The sequence below is a fragment of the Simochromis diagramma genome, unplaced genomic scaffold (genome assembly GCF_900408965.1).
Source record: "Simochromis diagramma unplaced genomic scaffold, fSimDia1.1 OVJJ01000274.1, whole genome shotgun sequence".
Taxonomy (NCBI): domain Eukaryota; kingdom Metazoa; phylum Chordata; class Actinopteri; order Cichliformes; family Cichlidae; genus Simochromis; species Simochromis diagramma.
The window spans coordinates 649,681-673,486 of NW_024387386.1; the positions used below are offsets into that span (position 1 = coordinate 649,681).

At 41.2% G+C, this 23,806-nt stretch overlaps 1 protein-coding gene across 3 annotated transcripts in view; it reads right to left on the minus strand.

Moving 5' to 3' along the window:
- Positions 1 to 23,806, minus strand: part of LOC120720161 (regulator of G-protein signaling 12-like) — a 46,284-nt gene that overhangs the window by 18,281 nt on the left and 4,197 nt on the right. Inside the window, exons 3-6 of one of the 3 annotated variants that reach the window (XM_040009776.1) lie at positions 23,102 to 23,194; positions 4,181 to 4,202; positions 1,488 to 1,657; positions 567 to 659 (exon numbers count right to left, since the gene is read on the minus strand). In XM_040009776.1, the coding sequence (XP_039865710.1) occupies positions 567 to 659; positions 1,488 to 1,657; positions 4,181 to 4,202; positions 23,102 to 23,194 (378 nt within the window). Of the gene's footprint in view, positions 1 to 566; positions 660 to 1,487; positions 1,658 to 4,180; positions 4,203 to 8,778; positions 17,638 to 18,679; positions 18,958 to 23,101; positions 23,195 to 23,806 lie in introns of those variants that run through there. The other 2 variants (XM_040009780.1, XM_040009777.1) reach the window with 2 other exon arrangements.

The window sequence follows — 23,806 nt, forward strand, 5'->3', positions numbered from 1 at the left end:
CTCAAGAGTTGGGAGTTCGCCTTGTAATCGGAAGGTTGCCGGTTCGAGCCCCAGCTTGGACAGTCTCGGTCGTTGTGTCCTTGGGCAAGACACTTCACCCTGTTGCCTACCGGTGGTGGGCAGAGGGCCCGGTGGCGCCAGTGTCCGGCAGCCTCGCCTCTGTCAGTGCGCCCCAGGGTGGCTGTGGCTACAATGTAGCTTGCCATCACCAGTGTGTGAATGGGTGGATGACTGGATGTGTAAAGCGCTTTGGGGTCCTTAGGGACTAGTAAAGCGCTATACAAACACAGGCCATTTACCATTTAAAATAAAAGCTCCACATACGTTATAGGAAATTAGCAGTGTGCTTTAAAGTATGCTAGACTGTCAAGCTATAAGAGAATATATAAATAATACTTATTTAATTGTGTGACAAATGATTTACAGAAAAAAGAAAACTCAGGTCTTAAACACTTCATATTTCTTAGTATGACCTGTATCTTTGGTTAAAGGGGATAATCCACCAATTCACAGTGGGCCCCCAAACAAAACTGTGACTGGATCTGCAGCTGCACACTGTAGCTTACCTGCTTTTTATCTGTTGCAGGGACATGACTGAAGTATTCACAGGCCTGCCAGAACAAGATATTCTCCTCGCTGAATTCTTTCTTGAGAAATTCCTGTGGAAACACAGAGTAAAAGAGGTTTTTTTTCCCCCTCTGTCTATGTAATCTCAACTGGTGATCACATTCTCATCTTTCCAGTTCTGCTGCTGTTGAGACCAGTCGAGCGGGCAGATATTACTGGGTGTAATGTAACAAGATTGGTGTAAGTGTAGGCGCAGGATGGTGTAGGCGAGCGCAGCTCTGATCAGTGCTGAGGGAAGGTGAGGAGGGAGGTGGTTCTGGGATGGAAGAACTTAATGTTGAGCTTTCTGAAGGTGTTGTGGGCTAAATTCAAAAGCACATCTTTTATGTGGGAGGAAATGGTACATGACAATAAACTCACTCACTCACCAGGGTTTAGTGTTGGTAAATGGCTCTTCACTTTAACCAGACGGAAAAGAATTCATTTATATCACACTACAGCTTTTTTTTACACTATATCAACTCTTTAATACTAATATTAATAGTACATCTGGATGTAAATATTTCCCTCAGAAGACAGTGGAGCTCAGAATTGAGCTAAAATGGATGCATATTAGTCATCAGTTGAACAAGTACAGAACTAAAATAAACTGGCAGAGAGATAATTTGGAAGTGTTTGCTAACACGTCTGTCCATGTTGCAGTTGGAGCTAGTTTCTATTAATCTCAGAAATATTAAATAATGCCTCAAGTATTCAAAATATTCTTTCCTTTTTTGCTCATTAGTCTCCAAAAGTAACATCTGGAATTACAGGACTTTGATCTACATCAGTGACTCAAATCTAAAGCACAGAGAAGCTTTCAGCAAACCCCTTAATAACACTCTTGATAACCTCCGAAAGGATTCTTTCTCCAAGCTTACCGAGAAGTAGCGCACACCCACGGGATCCTGGAGGAGACGCTCAAAGCAGGAGGACCAGCTGGCCACACGCTGCTCTGGAGCCCCTCGGTTGCTGCCTGCTCCTGGAAGGCTGCCATTACTGTTCAGGCTGCTCTGGCTGCAGCAGCTCTGCAGCTGGATCCCACTATAGTCTGCGAGACAGGAGAGCGCAGTGCAAAGGTTAGAGAGCGCTGATGCTAAAGGGTAATTCCAGCCAGAGGGGGGGGTACCAGAGCTAGATTCTCCACTGTGGCCTCTCACCCTTTCTAAATATAACAGTGGTGTTTTGTATGTTTTACTTCCTTTGAGCAGTTTTAACTTCACTGAATGTTTTTGAGAACGAAAGCTACAGTTGGACTGCAATTAAATCCATGGCAAATGGAAATGAGATCCTCGTTAATCAGAAATTTCCAAACGTAGGTACATCAATCACATCTGGCGCTCGTGCTAATGCTATTCATGCAGTCCACCCAAAATTCTCACAACCTGTTCAATAATTTCCTTTCCTTTAGCTGAAGCAAATCTGAAATAAAGGAAAGAACATACAATTTGTCAGAAAATTAATGATCCTGTTAGAGAGGGGAAAATTTACCCTAAAGCTTTTTAGACTAGAAAGGCAAGAAGTGCACAAAGACACAGCAGAGGTTGCTCACATTGCACGAGGGAGCAGCAGAAAGAGAGTGCAGAGGATAAAAAGGAGGAAAGAAAGGCGACACAGCTGATTACAGGGAAGGCCACAGGGAAGTGTGGGTGACAATACAGGAGCTGGTACAAAGCTAAAGTGGTGGCCTCGGCCTACACAGTACCTGCTATCATGGCGGCAGATGGCCACTTTAGAGCTGTGAGCAGATCGAGTGAGGAGCGCACAGTAAAAACAAAAAAAACAAAAAGGGTCTCAGCCAAATTGGTTACACATACACGGTTGTCATTCTGTGGAAAGTCAATTCGCTGGCGCAGGCAACTGAAATTAAGCGGTTGTTTTTACATTTCAGAAAGGAATGGTAGCAGGGGCAAGTAAGGTGTAGTACTGCATATCTTTATCTTGCCAATCCACCTGCATGAGTGGGCTAGATCTGCAAACAAAATAAAAGAACTCTAAATAGCAGATGACATCACTGACTGTGAGTAAGGCTGCGTTCTATTTACCTCGGGTAGTGACATCACTCCCAAGTTGAGCACATTCCAGTAGCTGGAATGTGTCGGAAAACCGAGGATTTATTTTGCTCCTTGGCGAGGTGGAACACTTCTAGCAAAACCATGCAGTACTTTTTTTTTTTGTTGCACTTAAAAACTGTGCTTTCACAGGTGGAGCACAGTCAGTCTGCATGTAGCTTATTTGTCGAGTCACAAATACACAACAGTGGTTGTACTGACTGCAAACGTACAAATAGTACAGCAGCACAAACTGCTTTACCAATGTTTAAAAGCACAGCCGCCATCTTGGATTGTTAAGTCGGGCTCAATGGTGCCGCTCTGATGGGTCGTTCCAAAATAAGCTGGAAGTTCTCAGTTGGAATCTGAATGTGGAACACCGCCTGAATTTGTTAAGTCAGGGCAGCACCACCCATGGCTAGCTAACAATCTAAGATAGTAGCAGTGAATGTAAACAGTAGTAAACCTGTAAAACCTTTAATCCTTTCTGCCACTGTTGTGTATTTGTGACTCACTAAATTTGCCATATGCAGACCACTGAAAAGTCTCTATCCAAGGACGTGCTGTTTTTAAGCACACAAAAACAAGTACTGTGCTGTATTGTTAGCAATACCAGGCTCTGTGGTGCTAAGAACCAAAACAAATGTTTTTTTTTCCTTTTTCTTTTTTTTAACATTACATTACAACTGGAACAAGCTAACTGGGGAGTGATGTCACTCATGGGTTTCTAGGTGTCTGGAATGGAGGTATGACTTTCTGAGTTGGAAGTCCCACTTGAGGCTGTTGCTCCCATTGAAAATTCTGACTGGGAACTCGGAAATTCCCACTTCAAATGGAAAGAAACATAAGGTGGCCTCTGTATGACCTTCCTAGCCTACACCACATCCTAGTTAAAGTAGATGTCCAATTAAAATTAGACTAGTTTTCCATAAATTATGAGTAAACATATTTCTTTTAACAGTACGGTCAAATGAGTCCTGGTCTGAGGTTTTCTGACAAGCTATTTGTTTGGACTTGGCTTATTGTATTAGGACTGAGGGCCTATGTTTACTACACTGTTGGCTGCTCAGCTAATGAGACAGCTTTAGAAAGCAAACAGCCGTGCATGTCTGATCCACATCAACGGTGAAAGAAGCGGAGCTGCACTCCTCAACACAGCCTCGGTCAGCCTGTTAGCAAGCGCTGTTAAAACTGCTATGAAAGGGAAGACCAGACAGCATCCAAGCTTAGCCATGAAAGCAACCCAACCACGCTGGGTAAACAACATTTGTTAACGAGGCATGCTGCCTACAGCGAATACATCATGCTTGCTAAAAGACTTTTTATTAGGTCACTTTATTGAGCAGCTACAAAGTTCTGTGTTGAGGGCAGAATATAAAATGAGAAATAAAAAGACAACAAAAATGAACCAAACGATGAATGCTGAAAAGACTTCAGTTTTAAGATTGTAAATATTCATAAGCACACAGATTGAATTCCTCTCCACACTCTCATAAAAAATAAAAAAAAAGAGTTGCACTTACCACCATCTGATGAAGCAGCAGACTGGAAGAGAACAAAGAGAGACATGAGTGAGAAGTTGCCCTCGTGACCTCCTGCGCAGACACAAGAGGATGAATGCTGTGCTGGTAGCACTGTCCATTCAGGCATCCCTGTGAGCTGTGTGTCCTCCTGGTTTGTAAGTAAAACTGAGTGTGCTGCTTGGAAAGGGTTGGACCTTGGGGGGGCTTACACAATTACTTTATGTGGGAGGATCTCGACCCCCGTACCATGGACAGCTGTTCACACCTCCACACTGGTACCCCACCCACAGCTCTGAACTAACGTGCGCATTCCTGCTAACTGAAGTCACAGGATCAGGAGTCATCAAGGCAGACTGCTTAACGATGAGCTTTTCACTTGTTAATTCGGAGAGTGGCAGTTTTATGCACGTGTAGATGTCCCTAAGAAAGGCAAATGACACGAGCTCCCCTACTGGGCACGGACATCTTTTTAGAAGTTTATGTAGAGCTGCAGGAATTAACCCATACACTGAAAGCAGATTGAGAGAAATTATCATTAGGAATCCCCAGTTGATTACTGGTTTGACTGACTATCTTCACATTTTCAGCTGAGACAAAGCAAGATGAATTGATTGGGATAAATAATATGTGGATTAATTCACAATGGAAATCATTTGTACTCAGAGCCCTAATTGGAGTGTAATTACAGCCAGAGAATAAGGCTCAATAAAAACACCACCCATGTCTGAGCTTAACATGGATAAGTGAATATTAACTTGGCAATACTTCAATTTAAAATCACTGCCTCAGCGTTAGGCTTGTGTAAACCCCACTAATAAAGAAAGATTTAACGTGCAAACTGGAGAGCCACTGCATAAATATATATTTACATGCAGGGGAGGATATGAGAGGCAGAATCTTATGGCTTTGTCCAAGAAAACTCCAAAAAAAGAAGGAAAAAAAGTGTGCGTTGGAGGACTCATCTGAAAAGGAGGCACTATTTCCAGAGGAGTGTTTTCTGAGCTGCCACTTCAAAGTGTGAATACTCAGAGCTGATAAATACGACTAAACAAGGCTCTCATTGCCACGCTCCAGCTTTGGTTTCAGCAGCAAATAGACTTTGTGCTTTGGTACACTCACGTAATTCTGTATTGTGGAGCTGTAATATCATAAGAGGAATGACATAAACAACAAAAACAATGAACGTTGACTGTTTTTGTCCCCCCGCTCTGATTTTACTCATTGTATAAACTCTTATTTTTCAATTAGGAGCTTTAAATCAGTCAGCTTCAGCACAACCTCAGATGGCAACCTATTCACTTTATGCACAAAGACTAGGGGGATCGGTCATGCTCACCGACGTGACGGCTTGTTTCCATTTTGGGAATGACCACATGTAAAAGCTCTATCAGACATAGACCACTAAACCACTAATTGTCCATCACAGCCTTCTTTACAACTCTGCCGCTGCTGAGTCCAACCCCTATATCGTCAACACCCAAAAAAGCCACCCCTTCTGTGGTGGCTCGCATGTGTACAGTAATCATGGGTGGGTAGGATGAGGACCAACGTGAAGCCAAAACAGAAGGAAGAGAGAAAAGAGAGAACACCCACTCCATCTGTCTGTTCCTATGGGTCTAAAAACAGCTAAACCTCAAACCTTAAATATATAGTGCACCACAGCTGGAGTCCAGTTTAAGAAAAAAAGGGGGGAAAACCCCCCCCAAAAAAAACTGTGATGTGAATTTTGGTTTGGACCAAACAAAAGGTTAAATACTGAAAACAGCATTTTAGCTATTCTCGGTGCTTCAATACTCACATCTATATGGATGACAAATTAGATAACTATCCATGTTGTGCAAGAGCAGAAATTACACAAAAAGTGGGAGAGCAGCGATAAATCACTCGCTTGTGACATTTGTTGCAATCTCCTGGTTCCAACCACAATCATGACAGATTTATCCCAGTGACAGAAAAGTCTTAAATGTCTTAAAGCACGCAAATAAACTCAAATGTTGCAAAACCCTAATTACTTGATCTTATCTGACTAACAGCCACATGATAAATTATTATCCAATTTAATTAAAATTCATGTCATATTTTGAAATGGAACAGCGAGTTATCAAAATAAAGACGTTTCCAAGGCCCAAGGCAGTGGGTTCAAATGTCTTGTTTTGTCTATGCGATCGTCCCAAAAATACACAGACTGCATCACTGTGCCATAACCACCTTCAACCACCAAACGTTCATCAGCAAAGTTGAACATTTAGCCACATTTTGATCGTCTGAAAACCGGATGTGACGAGCGAGGAGGAGAGTAACTCACTGAGAAGTCGAAGGACTCTCTGTTCTTTATGCAGTTCTTACATCGGTGATTTGGGGGTTAGCTGTGGCTCACGAGGTCGAAAGGTCCCAGACAGCGAACTTTAAACCGAGACAGAGGCATGCATGCAAAAATAATTGCTATGTTAAGTCTTGATTACACGCTGTTGCTGGCACGAACAGACACCACAACCTGATTAGTCATACTTATTATACGTCTTTGAGGTCGAAGCATTGTAATGTAAAGTCCACGTGGTCAAACGGACATCCACAGGAACCTCAGGCTCGCAGTGTGATGACGAAGTTTATGTCACTCGGACCCAAGCAGACCAAATCGGACTTGTGGTCACTTAAAGTATAACGAAGACATAAATGGGTCCCTGTCAATTTACTTTCCTACCCCTTCTAATCACACAGCAGTTCCACCCTACAGCATACTCTGCTTTACGCTCAGTTTTATTGTAAATAGGAGTGCACTTCACTTGATACAGCTTAGTGTTAATGTGCTATGAGTGGCAACTAATTATTGACAACATAAACTGTTCAGGAAAGTGCTTACTGATGTTACACCTATGCAAGCATGTGTGTCATTTTTCCACACATGCATTTCCCATTTTTATACAACTGCACTTCTTATTGCAAGCTGAAGAGTCACCCCCCTGCTGGCCATTAGAACTTATGAAGGTTTGCACTGGTCTCATTTTACAGACTCGGAAGCTCATGTCATCAATTTTCATGTCATCTAGAGCCTGACTGATATAGAATTTTTAAGACACATACCGATATTTGGTGGTTTAAAACTGCTATATACTGGCTGATATTTGTTTTTCTTTCAGACACTTGAAACATCAACAGATTTTCCCAAAATTTGGATGTTTAGTTAATTACTTATATACACTCTCTGCTCAACTCACCTCAGATCAGCTGGTTTTTGCGGCATTCTTTTAACAGGGAAGGTGCAGAGTGTTCTCTGGTGGGCAGACTATGCAACTATGTATAACACGATTGAAAGATATTTTCTCTCAATCTCTTCCTTATTTCAAAGATTTTCATTAGAAGTTACAATGAAAACAACAATAGATCAAAAAATAGCTAATATCAGCCAGTAATACTGGCCTGCTGATTAGTCAGTGGAGTTGTAATCTCATCCATGTCTAAACCAAGAGGTCAAAAATCTGATCCAAGATACTGGGTTCACCAAATATGTGGCTGTTCAGCTTGTTCCTCTTTTTAAATATAATGATTTCTGCAGAAGTGGTTCCATACATGAATAAACTAACTTATTATCTAAAAGCTTTTTGTCAAATACAAAGACACATGTACAAATGTGTACTTCTAAAAGTTGGCAAGATAAGAAGCCAAAATGATATCCGCTGCTGGAGTTAGACCACACACAAGCACACATGTCAGTGTGTTGTGTTTTTCCAACTCATTATTGCTTCCTTGCCCACAAGTCTCTAACAATGAGGCCAAAGTGATGACCCTGGCACCTCTAGTCAGTAACACCTCCTTCCTCTGTTGACACCTCTGGTGACTAGCAAGAGCACTGTGGGTGGCGCAGTAGGACTGCAGGCCCTCTTTGATCCCTTTTATAGAGTCAAAAGTGAAAATACCCCATTTCCCAAATGGAATTCCCCTAAAAAGCTGCAAGTCTGTCAACCAAATGGCCAATATCACAACTCAAGTCATGGCGAGCTTGCTGGCTCTAAACAAAGCACGATCTGACTCTCCAGCTGGAAACCACTCTTTCAGCTTTACTCGGGTACAGCCCCCTACGCCATACAGTCTGGCATCTCAAGAGACCACATGCTGAAGGAACGTAGAGGATCACACCGACAGATCTTTGTTTGTCATCTACCACAACTGAAACTTTTATCAGTGTGAAATGGTTGAAGGACCAACTCCATTAACACCTAGTTAATCACACTCGCTATCACCTCTCACAGAGTGTGTTTCACATGTTTAAAAAGTGACTTCTTTTATCTTTTGAGCTTGTTTAGGCACGTCTCTGCCCTCAAAAAGTTAGGTCGAGACGTCGCCTTTCCAGAAATTCCTCACACTTCTGTACAAAAAGCCTGGTCTAAACTTTAACACAAATAATGGCCGATTCCAGCACTCCACAAAACAAAACAGCCGACAAGTCCCTGCCGCTTCAAACAGCTGTTCTGACTGAGAGAGTGAGAAGAGCGACAAAGAGGGAGATTAATGACAAAAACAGCTGAGTGAACACAAGTAGTCTCCTCATTTCACACAGGAGAGGAAGAGGAGATTCGGCCGGCAAGCCACTGTTTACTTACAGTGTTGAAGTTCCAAGTCCTCTTGAAGGAAAGTCTCTTTTTGAGACTCATTGTTCCCTAGTCTACAACACCAGCGGCACGCAGACAGAATATGTGTGTGTGTGTGTGTGAACGCATACCTGAACATTCCCCACCCAAAACTTTGCAAAGCATGTTTGTACAAGTTGGGAAGAGGGAATAAGGGAGGGAGGATGAGGAAGAAATCTGACAAGGTACTGGAGGGACGGAGAGAGAGAGAGAGAAAGCGAGAGAAAGAAGGTGGGGGGGTGCAAAGAGAGGAAAGAAAGATTTCCTTACTCTGCAGCTGTTGCTACGGCAACCCGCTTGACAATACATACAGCCTCTGCCACAGTGGCATGAAGGAATCAGATGAATTAACCCCCTTTTATTCCCCTTGCAAAAACATGCGCTCGCTATGTGAAAACCACACCGGCCTTCCCCCCTCTTTTGTTTCCAGCCGGGGCACTCGCTCCCTCTCGCTCTCCATTCACTCAAGAAAAAAAAAGAGAGAGACAAGAATGACCCAGTCAGCTCAAATTGAGACCATATGAATTTTGTTTAATCAAAATAAAAGTTTGTAGTCCACAAACCGAACCCTGAGCTTCATTGTCCGCTGTCACAGAGCGCTATTCTTAAACTCCAAATGGCAGCCGTGTCAACTGGCGTTTTTCTGCTGGCTATTAAAGCTCATGTACCAGAAAAAGATTTTTTTTTTCCCTTTCAAATCTGGCATCACTCCTCTCTGCTCTGCTGCAACACTGTGCCTCCACATATCTGGCAAATCTCTACAATCAACATGTCGACTGTTTTTAGACCCGCTATTATTCTTAAAGCAGGGGTTGCTCATTCTGGGGTTTTCCCGTGGCAAATGACCTAGCATTCGTCGGACTTAATAGACACTGTATCTCATCCACTCATTTCAGCAAAATTAACAGCTTGGTTTGCATGGTAGATTTCTCCTCTTTATTAAATCTCCGCATGCTCGATCGCTTTGGAAGTTAAACATCTCATTTGAATGGCTGTGCTGATTATTTGGGGGTGGGGTTAGGGGTGGTAGTAGGCATTCTTGTGGATATCTGGAGTAGGTGTGCGCTCATGTATGTAAATGCATTTAAAAACAAATAGAAATGAGGGAAAGAAATTGCTGAGTATTGTTTCAAATACACTAGAATGCACATCTTTGGACAGTTTCTCCTTGCAGGCTCTCACATATATACACATATATCACTTCCTGTAGTATCAAAACCTGAGTTGTGCTTTTTAACCTCCACACACCCGGCATGGTTTTTTAAAAAGTTTCAGAAGTAGTCAAACTCAGGTTTGACATGCTGTCAGACAGGGAGCTTAAGGCCGTCTTAGTAGATGTTCAGACTAAAGAAAACCTACTCAATGTGTCAGTCTGCTATGAGAAAAAACAACAACAACATAGCAGTACCTGTTGCCCATAGCTGCTTTATGCTGTGCCAAAAGCTCCTCCTTCTGCATTTTAAATCTTTGCAGGCATCTTGAGGCAGGAGATAAAAAGCAGCACATGTTGATGAATCTGCTTTGAGATCATGCACATCTTCAGCTGCGTTTATTAACTCAAATGCAAATGAAACTACCCCATTTACCCCATTCAGTGCCACACGCACCAGGCTGGTATGTTATTATCAATCCTGCGTTTCAGTGTGTTTAAAGTGCAAATCCCGGAAAATCTGTGTATCCATTTGTTGAGTTGTTGTTTCAAAGCAGTCACTGCCTTAACAGGCTTAGAGTGAATTTATTTAATCACAAACCCTACAATTTATATCCCGTTTCACCCAGGCTTTTAGCACCTGGTACTGTGAACCGACGCAGCAGCAAAACACCCACGCAGTGCATGCCTCCAAGACCTACCAATTTGCTCCAAACTAATCCACAAGGAATTTGCACCTTCATTTATCTCTTCATTTATCTAAGAGAAACAGCCTCTCGCTGTAAGTTGTAGCAAAACAACTACACATAATGTCATTTAGTTAAGTTTTTTGTAAATATGGTCCTTTTTTTCCTGCCAGAGCTTGCTACGTAAGTATGCCCTCTGCATTAATGAAGTTGTCTTCCTGAAGTGAATGTGGGAACTGCATTTACTGGTCTGAACAAAGCCTTACATCATCTGGTGTGCACTTCACACTTCCCAAAGAAACAAACAAACTGTGCTTTAGACTGGATCTTTTGAAAGGATTCTGCAAAAAAAAAAAAAAAAAAATCTTGCAACAGTGTCTGCCCGTAATTTAATAAATCTGTTTACTAGAGCTTGCTTTTATCCAGAAATTTAAAGAAAAAAGGGAGATGTATAAAACAAGCCACTCACAGGTGAAAATTGTTATGATTTTAGACTGGGCTGACACAGCTCCAGGAACGTCTCAAACAACTCAGATTTGGGCTGTAAGGTTTGAGCACAATAATCTCTGTATACTTCAGTGCCATGATGGTGGGGACACAAAACCCAACCTCAGGATATCACAAGCTAGTGTAGTCCTTGTGTTGGTCCCAAATCCAGATAAATGGAAGGCTTGCGTCAGGAAGGGCATCTGGTGTAAAAACTGAGCCAAATCAAATATGCAGATCCATCCGCTATGGTAATCCCATGGGAAATAACAGAGCAGATGAAAGTACCTTCTTGTACTTTACACTGTAGTGCAGAACTAAAAGGCTCAATGTGTACGCTTTCATGTAAAGCCACGCTGATATGTCAGCTGGAGAGGGTTTGTCTAGCTTACTTATGTCAGCATTTGTGCTTGCTCTTTAGTTTACAAAACATAATGTAAAGAATTATGTAGGGACAATGCAAAAATTGTGGTATTACACAGTTTATCCAGCAGAGCTGTTCGATGAATTTAGAAACCAACTTAAAAGTGCCATCTGTATAAAGTGTTCTGGCATTGTTTTTACAACTCTTTGTCAGTTCATCTTACTTTAAATTTACTCTTATTTTTTGTTTGTTTTTGGAAGGATAGAACTAGAAACTGTATAATATGGACGTAGGCAGCGTGAAAATGGTTTATCGGACTCTTTTTTAATGTCTTGAGTTTGGTATTCTGGCTGCTGTTTTAAACCAAGCAAGGGCTGGATTACATAAAATCACCCAAAATTATAAGTTTCATTCTGTATTCAGGAAATCTTAAAAGTAGCGATTGAAACCATAAACTAAGTGAGTCAACCTTTGCTAGCCAGTATAAATAATGCTTATAGCGCCTTCCCTCATTCATCGTTACTAGCAGTGGGACATTAGATTGCAATATCTCAAAGAAATGATGACATATGACATTTACATACATTTACAAACAAAAACAAATACTGAACATTTGAGTAACATCACCAGCTACTAGCATCTCTCCTCATCATGTGCCTTCATAGCCTGATTTGAGTCGACATTGTGTTTTTGACTCAGCTGGTGAAAACATTTTACAGTTTACTTTTTGCAGAGTATAGTTTATTATTTAAGGTTATTTAAGCTTCCTTTTTTTCAGTCCTAAATTGTCACCGGAGGCTGACAAAGGCCTCTCATTCTCAGACATGTCTGGGCTTGTCTCATTGTTGTGGGCACTAGCAAACATAAATGCATGACATTGATTTATCATTGATGTCATGATATGAGATTTTTATATTAACTAGAAATTTATGGTGTGACATGAGGCTGCCCTAGTTGTTGCCTTATTTGACTGAAATGTATGAACTTCCATTCTTCTTAAATAAATGTAAATTATTGGGCAAGTGAAACCCCAAATAACAAACTACTTAACAAATACAAAATCCGATTTAAACATTTGGTATGTGTAGCTAGTTAGGAATCCTTATAATATGGTCTAAACATAATCTTGTTTTGTTATTACAGCAAGCCATAGAGTGTTCTCTGGTGTACAAATGGAATGTCAATACTCATAATCTGGTTAAAGGGTGCGTCTCCCATCTCTTTTTTTTTTACATTTTTAACTTTAGAATTTGTCCATCATAAATACAGATACCCATCTATCGCCAAACAGTTTCAGGTTCCTTTTTTTGTACCCATAGGTACATTTGTTCTGCAGTCGTCATTTATCTATCCTCACATGGACACTCTCAATACAACCACAACAGACAACAATTACACATATTACAAAACAGCTAATATCAACCACTATATTGGCATGCCAATATATCATTATGGTTCTAGAAGAGACCACAATGTTTCAACATAGGATGAAGTTGATCACTCATTTTGCATTTTCATCTAAGTGGACGAGAACTTAACAGAGCCACCAGATTCTCTCATTGTCGTGAGAGCAAATACAGTATATACAAGAATATTTGCACATAGAGAGATATCAGGAACTTTTTTGCTCCCTAGAAATCAGCAGTGGCATGAAAAAACCAATATAAGTGGGACTCTATTTTAAAGCAAGGATAAAATCTGTCATGCAGTAATTAGAAGCTATTTTTGGTGCAGAGCTGAGTCATCCATAGCTCCTGTCACAAAGCACACAGAACAGCCCTCCTCAGCCCTTTAAGTCTACTCCTGCCCTTTGACCTCCCTCGGGCGGAAAACCTTCTGCGTCCAGGTGAGCACGTCTCAGCACACAACAAGAGCAAAGCATGTTAAAATGCCTTGAGAAAGAGCTTTTTTCTGTTCTTTGCTTCAGCATTCACAGCTGAAGAAGCCGTCTGCTGCCACAAAGTGAATAGGTTTTGTGTGAGTGCTGAGCCTCTACTTAATTCAATCAACACACGAAAGATTTCTAGACAGGCTTTACAACAGCAATAAGTGCTGCTTGTCACAAGACTAATTGCACGGTAAGTTCTCAAACAACCAATCCTGACCCAAGACGGAAAATAATCTAGGCCTGCTATCTGTGGCTGCCGACAAACTATTCCCTGAAAATAACATCAGAAAGCGCCTTGCATGAAGGCAACTTCCTTTTGAGGGAGGGAGGTTGAGGGTGCGGCAGCTGATAAGAGGGAAGACACATCTCTTTTCCAAACATGCAAGGAGTGTAGGGAGACAAGGAAAGGGACTGATTTGGAAAATTATGAAACTCCTGACAGGCAACACTGTGTTTGATTTTTAGAGGATCCAATGTTTTTACTGTGATAATCTTATTTGTCACGACAAATCTGCAAGGCCGTCCTATCAAATTAGCGAGGATCTGATGAGGTCAGCATGGTTATGTGATGCAAAAAGGGCAGGAATGGGAAAAACACGAACACAATGACCGTCTCGTATCGGATCTGGTATCGCTGTTATGTCTGTGGTTCAAGGATTGTGAAACCACACTCAGACCCTTCAGAGAAGAAGATATTTGATGACTTGTACTGAACAAACAGTCATATTTGTGACTTAATGTCATGCACTGTTGAGTAATGCTGTTTGCCATAATAGGCCCAGAAATGAAGGCTGGACTTGTGATCCAACTGAGCTTCACATGTTCTTGGTTAGTTTTGATTTTACAGTGACAGTTTAGAAACTTGTTGATTCTTGCATGACGTTAGAAGGCATGTGACATCGCTAAAAACACTGCGCAAACCATTCAGCATTTGAATTTGACAAAAATAAAATGTTTTTTGGTTTTCTTCCCCACTATTTCTAGATATAAACTTGGCAAAACCATTACAGCAAAAGGTCTCTGTTAACGTGTAATTATTCTATTATACTAACAGAGGAGTGGAAAAGAATAAAAGCATCGTCTTTTTGATCAAGACTGTCATCTCATCTCACCATCTGCTTATTCCACAGAAATAATTTAGATTAAAACACAAAACAAAAACATACATTGAAAAAAAAACATGCTGAAGATACTGTAAATGTCATTTAGAAATTTTGATCCAAGCTTGTTGTGTTATTCATGCATACAAAGATCACTTCATCCTCCAGCGTGAGTAGGAAGCCAACATTTCCATTGTGCTACTGACCTCTGGGAAGTTTAAGTGAAACGATTTCTTATTTAAACAGATAACAACCCATAACAGTATAATGCTGCTGAAATGTCACATGTCTGGCCTTTGGCTATTAGCCACATGAAGGGTCCACTTAGTTTCCATTTAGTACACAAATTATCTCTTCAAAGACTTGTATGAGTGATTTACATGGAAGAGACCGTCAGTACGCTGCGTTTCATCTCTTAATCCCAATGATCAGCAGTAATCTATTGCCTGTTCCTCAATAATTACAGGTTAGTCAGAGCAGATGGGTAAAGCTCTGCTTCTGTCTGGATTAAACTGGCATTTGTATGATTTGTGTGGTGCGACTCGTGTGCTTGTGCGCTTGTTGCTATTTTTTAAAAAGCTGAAACGTACTTCTAGCATTCCTCTAAATGGATGCGTTTACTCTACTGCTTTGCTTTTGCTCTACTCGTTGGATGGTCAGAATTGTGTTGTCAGATCAGTTCTCACTACTGAAAGTACTGTTTGATTTAGACACGAGGCCTTTAAACCAAACAGACACGCAATTGCAATGAAAGCAATGACCTGTTTTATTCTTAACCATTAGATCATCAACTGGCTTATACTCGAGACAAATACAGTTTCATGCATGACATTGCATTCTCATATTCAGAGCTACTGTGTAATGATGAAAATGTAATAAAAATAATTACACAGGTTGCCATCATGTGTGAAAATGGTCTGACCACCAAGCCTAAAAGCATGCATGAAAACATGACTTCAACTCTATTTGTTGTAAAGTAACACAGTGTTAAAGCAGGGCCGCATACAAAATAAGCAACAAATGAGAAGCCTTTCGATTTACAATTCACAGCTGAACTCCACAAAAACAGACCAACTTCAGAGAAGGCAACCAAAACCAGTGATCAGGACCTTTCCCACAGCAGTTTATTATCACAGTGAAAGGGCTGTGTACACATGAGCCTGGAGGGCTGGAGGTGAGTAAACCACATAAGACGCGACCACACCCTCCTGCTGCTCCCTTTCTTTTCCACAAAAAGAAAGAAAGAAAGAAAAACCACCAGAAATGGACTTTCCAACCTGAAACCAGACACCTATAATTAGCTCACAGTCCCTTCAGTTTTTTTACCAAACTAAATTTTTTTTTTAAGTTTTCTGAAAAGTCTGGGTGTATGGCTACATTTGTTTTATGATGATAAGATTATACTAATACTATTTGCCATCTGGAAATGTAACAAGGCCATATGTTGCAGAATACAAGAAGTAGCATAATTCTTTACTTAATTCTTTACTTCCTCTTTAAGTCCTACTGACCTTAAACCCCTCTGTCTAATCCCTTTGGTCATGCTGGGAACCCAAAGCCACTTTAGTGAAATGGGAAAGAAGTGAAGGCAAGTTGGTCCAATGTTTATCACTCAGGCCTAGCAGCTATAAGATGTCCTTTAGATTGTAAGGATGTATGGTAAAGCTCACAAATGTAAAATTACAAATAGGTCAGACAGTTATTTCTGTTTTGAAAACAATCAGTCAGCTTCTGTTTAAAGGTGACCTATAAAAACAATTACCATCATCATTTAACTGCAGCATCTACTGGAGCAGCTTTGCATGACTGCCAGTTCAAAATAATCCTTATTTATATTATACTGGGCCTTGATGCAGCCATCATTGGAAGACTTTCTTCTGATTGGCTGCCCCTCCTAACTAGAAAAGCTGTGCTCTGAGGATGACCATATTAGGGATTTTCCCCTCTCTGTGACATCAGTGAGAGCCAAGAGTTGAAAAACTTTCTCAAACTGGGCATTTTATAGGGGCCTGAAGCCTGAGCTTTTGACTCACCGAGGTTACTTGTATGTACCCTGACCTAATTATTCAATACTCTGGCCATATTTAACTTGGGCATCCATCACTGCAACAATATACACATTTTAAAAAGGAAAACAATGAGAAAGGGTACAGTAAGTCAACTTTACTACACAATATGAGAATGATCTAGCACTACATAATTTGGCTAACCTTTTCTTGGAAACATCCTAACACATGTAGGTTGCAAACTGAGTAATAAGTGGTATTTTACACAGCCAAAAATAACAAGATCAGGCAATAACCAGGCTTTGGAAATACCACATTTGATGTTGACCAGAGAAAGATGATGTTAAAAAAATGTTTAAGAGGTAAAGTCAGTGTTTAGGCTTCACCAGTGGGCCATGTTTATGACTCCCACAGTGTAATATCGACGAGACCTTGGCCTGGTTCTGCATCATCTTGCGCCAACACAAGGCCAAAAAGATGCCAACAATATTAACTTTCCAAGCCTGTCTGCAGCCTTGCTCAACGTCTCATACGGGAAGTAAACATGCCCCGGCATTATCTGAGCTTCATGCGAGAGGTAAAAAGCTGAACACAACGAGCAGTCCACTGTACACCAGACATGTTTCAACTGTTACCAAGGAGGTTAAAAAAAGTCTGGCAGCTCTAGAGTCGTTCCTCATTGAATAACCTCCACACCCTTGGCAGTAGGTTCCTTTCCAGTGAAGCAGATAAGTATAATAATAGTAATAGTGAGCGAGGTAAACAGAGAGAGGGGAATGTATGAGCTTCAGAGTGTTCTGATTCACGCATACAAAATCAACAGGCATTGATGAAGGGCTGTGTGGTTAACTAAAAAAACAAATTTTTTTTAACTCCCATAGTCTCAAATGTCGCTAAGTGATGTCATAACATTGGTGTGACAACAGCCAAGAGTGGAGCAGCAGTACGCCTGCATTTAGAGATGGTGAGGCAGCGGGTATTTTCCGTGGTTACAGTTGGGTCAAACAGCAAAGTCAGCAACCGCAGCCACATCTGTTCAGCTGGTTAAAGGCCGCTGCATATTCCAACATAGAGCAGCTGGACAGCAAAATAACTTTTATTGTGTTAATGCACCATTTTTGTTTGCTGGCTTTTTGTGTGTGTGTGTGTGTGTGTGTGTGTGTGTGTGTGTGTGTGTGTGTGTGTGTGTGTGTGTGTGTGTGTGTGTGTGTGTGTGTGTGTGTGTGTGTGTAGCCTAAGGACAAATATCGTGAGCACAGCTGTCCACCCACTCTAACAGAGCTGGCCATGTGATGTCAGAGACATAAAAGTGTGTGTGTTCTCCTTACACTACTGCTAATTCACAGGAAGATTCGATACCTGCTCATCTTCTCAAGTCCCAACATCCGCATTAAAAAATAATAACCCAAAAAATAGGGCACAAATTTACATAATGAAGTATGGCATCTATGACTAAATCACTAGTCATTAAAGCTTTAAAGATTCATGTATGATTCCACATTACCAAAGAAAGTAGTTGTGAAATGTGTTAGGAAAGATATGTTATAGAGATGGCTGGTGAATCAAACACGAAGACATGCCTGCACAAAGCAAATAAGGGCAAGGTAAAACCACAGGCAACCATTTCAAGTTCAGACTAAACTGTGGCTGTTAGATGACTCCCTCAGAATAAAAAGCTACAGAGAATTCACTGCCGATTTAATACCCTCCGACAGCGACGACGCCGGATCTCAACGTCGCTTCAGCTCAATCGAACTTCTCCCGGTGCTGCCGACTCGCTGCGGAAAGGGTCATTTTTCGGGGCAAGTGCAACAGAGCGCGCTTCATTGAAAAGGCCCCATGCAGTTTACAATAACAAGCCTCCGGGTCACTTAACAAAACTCTTTCAGTACGACATCTAATTTAAAGTCGTCGTGCATCCTGATCTAGACGCAATGCCACATTTTCCTGCATACAGCAGTGTAGTGTGTGTCACACAGCACATGGGAGTCTCAGCTGGCACTGGTCAAAACATTCCTCTGACAGACCACACAAGCTAACCACTGTATGCTGCTCAGAAAGCTACAACAGGAGCTACAAAGAGCCCAAAGAAGAAGTAACAGTGTGGCAGCCAAGACATCCCTAGTGTGAAAGATGAAGGTGCCATCACCAAATGGGCAAAAATAGCACGCGTGGCAGGATTTTTGTGACTTACGGAGTTGAGCGTTAAAGTTTGCTCCATGTATGGCGCTGTGTGCTTTGCCCGTCTTCAGCGCTGCTCCACACGCCTGGTGTGTGTAAGAGAGTCCATCCGCTGGATCTCGCGCGGTGCGTGTGTGAGTCTGTGTTTGCAGTGCAGAGAGGCAGAGCTGAGCGAGGGAGGAGAGAGCGTGCAGAGGAGCCGAAAATCCTGACAGCCACTGAGAGTTCAAAAGCTCCCCCTCTCTTCCTCTGCTGCCGGTTCCTCTCTCTTTTCTATCTCTCTCTCTCTCTCTCTCTCTCTCTCTATCAATATCCCTCCCCTCGTTTTCTCTCTCCCTCCCTCTCTCGCTCTCTTTGCTGTGAATTCCTCCTCATTCCTTCTCTATTTACCTCCCTCTCCGTCTATGTGTCTTCATGCCCTGTCTGGGTTTCTGCTACGCCCACAGCTTACATCTCTTACCCACAATCATGTAAACAAGAGCCGCTAATGTTTCCACACCTAAAAGGAAAGGAGAGGGAGAAACTTCAGGCACGGAGCAAAGAGGCAAAAAATTTCCCCAGCAAATTTACCCGAATCAAACGGCGCGCATTAACCATTAACGGCTCGCAGGAACAGATGTTCTCAAATGCCGCAACACCTCCGAACATAGTCAGATTGAGCACAGTCGCAGCAGCCAGCTAATGGTGTCATCTTTGCAAAGTTGAACACACTGTCGTCTGCTGAGCGTGCAGGGCGCAAAGCATCTGTTTGCAGCTGAGTGTGTGATGAGTGAGACACAGGCTTACAGCACCGGAGCAGTGGGATGTGGGGGGCTGTGTGTGGGTGTGTGGGGTGGTGGGGGTTTGCAGTGGGGCTCTGAATGAGAAATAATACAAGGATGTACAAAACAGGACGCTCTTCAGCACGAAGAAAAGCTTAGCATCGGAGTACTCTCTGAGGGAAAAGCAGCAGGGGCAAAAAAAATGAATTACTACATACACAAGCACAGGGTTATATAGCAGTTTCTTCTTCTGGTGAAGAAGGAAGGCAAACACTGAAAAGCAACAATACTACTACTACTATGACATGTCAGAGCCGTGTGAGGAAAGATTCCAGAAGTATGCTCATTTCTGGCCACTGGGTCACCCACAGTTTCAGATTGTTATTGCCACAAAATGTTACAAGAACGCATACAGAAGTTATCCATGAGGGGGAACTGGTAAAGAGCCTCACAGTGTCCTTGTGAGTCCAGATGCACTGAATGAGAGCTTATCGTGTGTTTTCTGAAAAGGCTTGTTATGAGAACAGTCCTTCACAACTATACACAAGTATGTGATAGGATAGAAAATCCTGCAGAAACCAAACACTTGGACAGGAGTTTCTCCCTGTATTAACCTGGACATCACATTTTGGGTTATTTAGACCAAAATACTCAATTTTGCTCTACAAGGGCCTTATATCCACTTATGAAGACATTATACTGCTACTGTTCTATCAAGATTTTAAACGAATATCCTCATATGTGGCTCTAATTTTTCATAAAAACAAAAATAAGGCAAAAAAAAAAAATCTGGTAATTCTTTGTTTTTACATTCATCGGGCCCCAATATGCCCAAATATCAAAGAGAAATTAAAAAAGCATGCCGTAGAAGAGCTTGGATCTTAGGAGGTTAAAGAGTCTTCTGAGGTGAAGAGTTTACTACAGTGCATCAGCTTGCTGTGTCCATCATTTGTCACTTATTTTTGCTCTGAAGGGGATCACAACCTTCAAAGTAGGGGGGAAACAAGTCCTTAAATTTCACTTCATTCTTCAAAGATTCCCGTGCTAAAAATCATTTCCGGAACAGGTCATTCTCCAAATCTGGTGCTTAAGAGGCATCACCCAATTCTGCATATGTGTAAGTCTATAAGAACCAAATTGGTGCCATTGGATGGCTTTAATTTGCGATGGGAGAACAGAGTTGCTTATAGAAAACCTGATATCTGGCCATGACTGCAAGATGAAAGCTTGTGAAATTAAAATCCAGAGCAGAGCCCGAGGTGCACACTGAAAAGTCTCTGAAAATCATAAATTCCCTAAACTCTTATTATTTGGAATGTATAGCAGTACCGTGACTTAAAACTGCAGATTAAAAACAGATTTTATCACTGAAAATTTGAATTTGGGATTTTTGGAAATCACACACACACACCACATCATGCTGACTAAAGAATAGTGATATCATACGGCTCGATCTGTGGAAGTGCATTAGTGCATGTGGCATGGGTAAAATACACATTTGTGAAGGCACCATTAATGCTGAACAATATATGCAGCTATATATCATCATATAGACATCTTATTAAAGGAGGGCCTATGCAAACCGCATTCTGCATGTAGAAGCACAGCTCTGTAAAACAGAGTCTGGGTCTTAAACTGCCACCTGCTGAAAACATTTGGCACATTATGAAACAAAGACAAACAAACCCACAATACAGCAACCTGTTATGAAGCTCAGCTCTAATTTAAGCAAGGATGAGCAATATTTTGCTTTAAGCTACAGGCGTTAATGTCGTCAGTTGGAAATACTCACACTGATGTTAAAAGAATCGTTAAACTGTCCATTTTGTTTTATATTGTTGCACAGCACAAAAAACGAGCCCTAGATTTCAAAACAAGCAAAGTTACATGTTTTCATTTCATTGTATTCCATTTTTCTGTCATTTTATAGTGTCCCTACATAGATTATATATAAAACATGGACACAGCCACCATAAGATTACCCATTAATTAGTGAAATCTCATTGTGATACTCACAACTCATTATTTTCACTGTGGCACTGCTGGTGTTTTGAAACCAGGAGTAATGGGCACGTAGATGTGAGTGCAAAACTGAGAAAAACTAACTACTTGAGACTGAAAAGCTGTTAGTCTGACTCTTAATTTACAAAATGAAACCTTGTTTTATTTGAAATCTCCTGAAACTAGCATTTAAGCAAATAGGCCCGCTGTCTGTTTTGAATGCAAGTTTAAAAGCTCTTTTACAATGGCTTCATTTTTCAGACAATGAAGCTATAGTTATCTTTTAGATAGCATGTAATTACTAACAGAAGTCATGTAGTACTCTTGTCTGTAGATAATCAACACTTAGTATCAAAACATATGCTGTATTTAACTGAGCCAACTGAGACTAGCCTAAGCCTGCCTCTCTTTGTTTGTGCCACTGCAGGTCCCACCAGCATAGAGATGATAAAACAAAGATATCAAAGATCTACAAAACAATGTAACAGATCAAACTAACGCTGAGAGGCAAGGGGAAGAGATTAGATAATTTCACAGACTGCTTCAAGCATGAGAACACCTACCTTTCTATTCAGCCAATGTTATTTTGTACAAGCAGAGTATATGACAGCTCAAAACATCCCCTTTTAAATTTAACAGCAGGCAGGAATAGACACCTCATAACAGCACTAGAGAAGAGATGTCTTAGTTGCTAGGGGTGATGGCATACTCAGAGGCAATTTTACTCTTGATTGATGCAAAGTAATTAGCTATTTCTGGTAAGTCATAAAAAGTAAACAATGAAACACACCGTTAGACCCACGCACGGTGAGGAAATCTTTGCACACGAGCCAACAAGAAGTTACGAAACAAAATAAAAATACACTTTTTAATTTTTTCAATTTTTTTTTACTGGTAAAAGTTTGTAACCTCGCTTAAAAACAAAAGCTACTCAGATTCGTACATGTGAACATACAGTGAGGATTAGGAGATGAAGTGGGAGGTGGGGTATTATAACCTATAGCTGATTAAGAAAGTAGCTTAAGACATCTTGGGGTAAACATTTTATTATTATTAACAGTGCTCTTTAGTGTATGTTGAGACATTCCTGAGGAGCAGATTTGTGGTGTGATGTTTTGAGTGCAGTGTGCTCCTATGTGGACCCACAATACAGTCTGCCACTTTCTGGATCATTTTTGCGCCTGTTTGTGTGCATTCGGAGCAATTACAAGACATAAGAGCACGTGTGTGTGTAGTTTTGTGAATATGAATCAGAATCAGTGTGCCTAAGTAATACGTGCATGCACAGACCCACCGCAGAAAGAGGGTTCCTCAGAAACATTAATATGAGAAAATGTGAGCATGATATTCCATCGTGCAGCAGCGCTCATTAGTGACACCAAACAAACAGGAACATGTCTCTAGCTTACACAAAGACCACTTTGTGAGCCATCCCTTGCAAACACAGAGTTCAAGGAAACGGAAATGTGAGGTTAAAAAAAAGAAGAGAAAAAAAAGCTGAAGTGTAAAAGGGAGGGGGTATGGTTCAAACGTCCACATTAATGAGGTAATTTTTGTACATACAGGCCAACCAGAATGGGAAGGACAGAAGACCATCAGAGCATTAAAATGAAAAAACACTTTCCATGTTTCAAATTCATAGCATAAAGGGTGAGGAAGGAAAAAGAACTTACGTCAAGGTCATCCAGCGATCGCGCCAGGCTGAGACGTTTGGCAGAACGACGTTTAGACGCACGAATAGCGCCTATACCCCAAAACCTGGAACCCTGAAGGCAAGAGTATTTAAATCACCATTACTGATATAACTTTTGAACACAAGACACTGTCTCTCCTAGAAAATCAAGTTACCAAACTTCAACTTAGTAACTGTTAAACTACTGTCACTGACATCTATTTATCTACAGAAATTTTTTGCTTATTTAACTGTAAAACACAACATTTGCTATGACTGTCGGAGATAATGTCATAATTTTCCGAGAACTGAAGTGTTTGTGACACGTTTTTGCCCGGAGAGTCAAAGATAATGGAGTTACTCGCGGATAGGAGAAAATGAAAATGTAACAGTATAAGAAAAGTGAGAATTGAATTTGAGATGAGTTTGTTCAAACACATCTTTCTGGGAATCTAAAATGATCCGCGAGATCTGACAGATTTCTCTCCTGGTGCTTCTACATTCAGATATAATTGCCCACTAATGTCACAGTCTCTCGGACTGCAGATGGAAACACAATCGCTAATATCTTAAAGATACTGCATTCTAACCAGCCACCGCATACTCTTGTGACTGGAGAGGTTTTGTGTCTAATGCTTGCAGATAATTACTGCTGCATGACATGGGCTCTACCCTGTAATTTGTCTGGCTTCCTGTTCAAGATAGT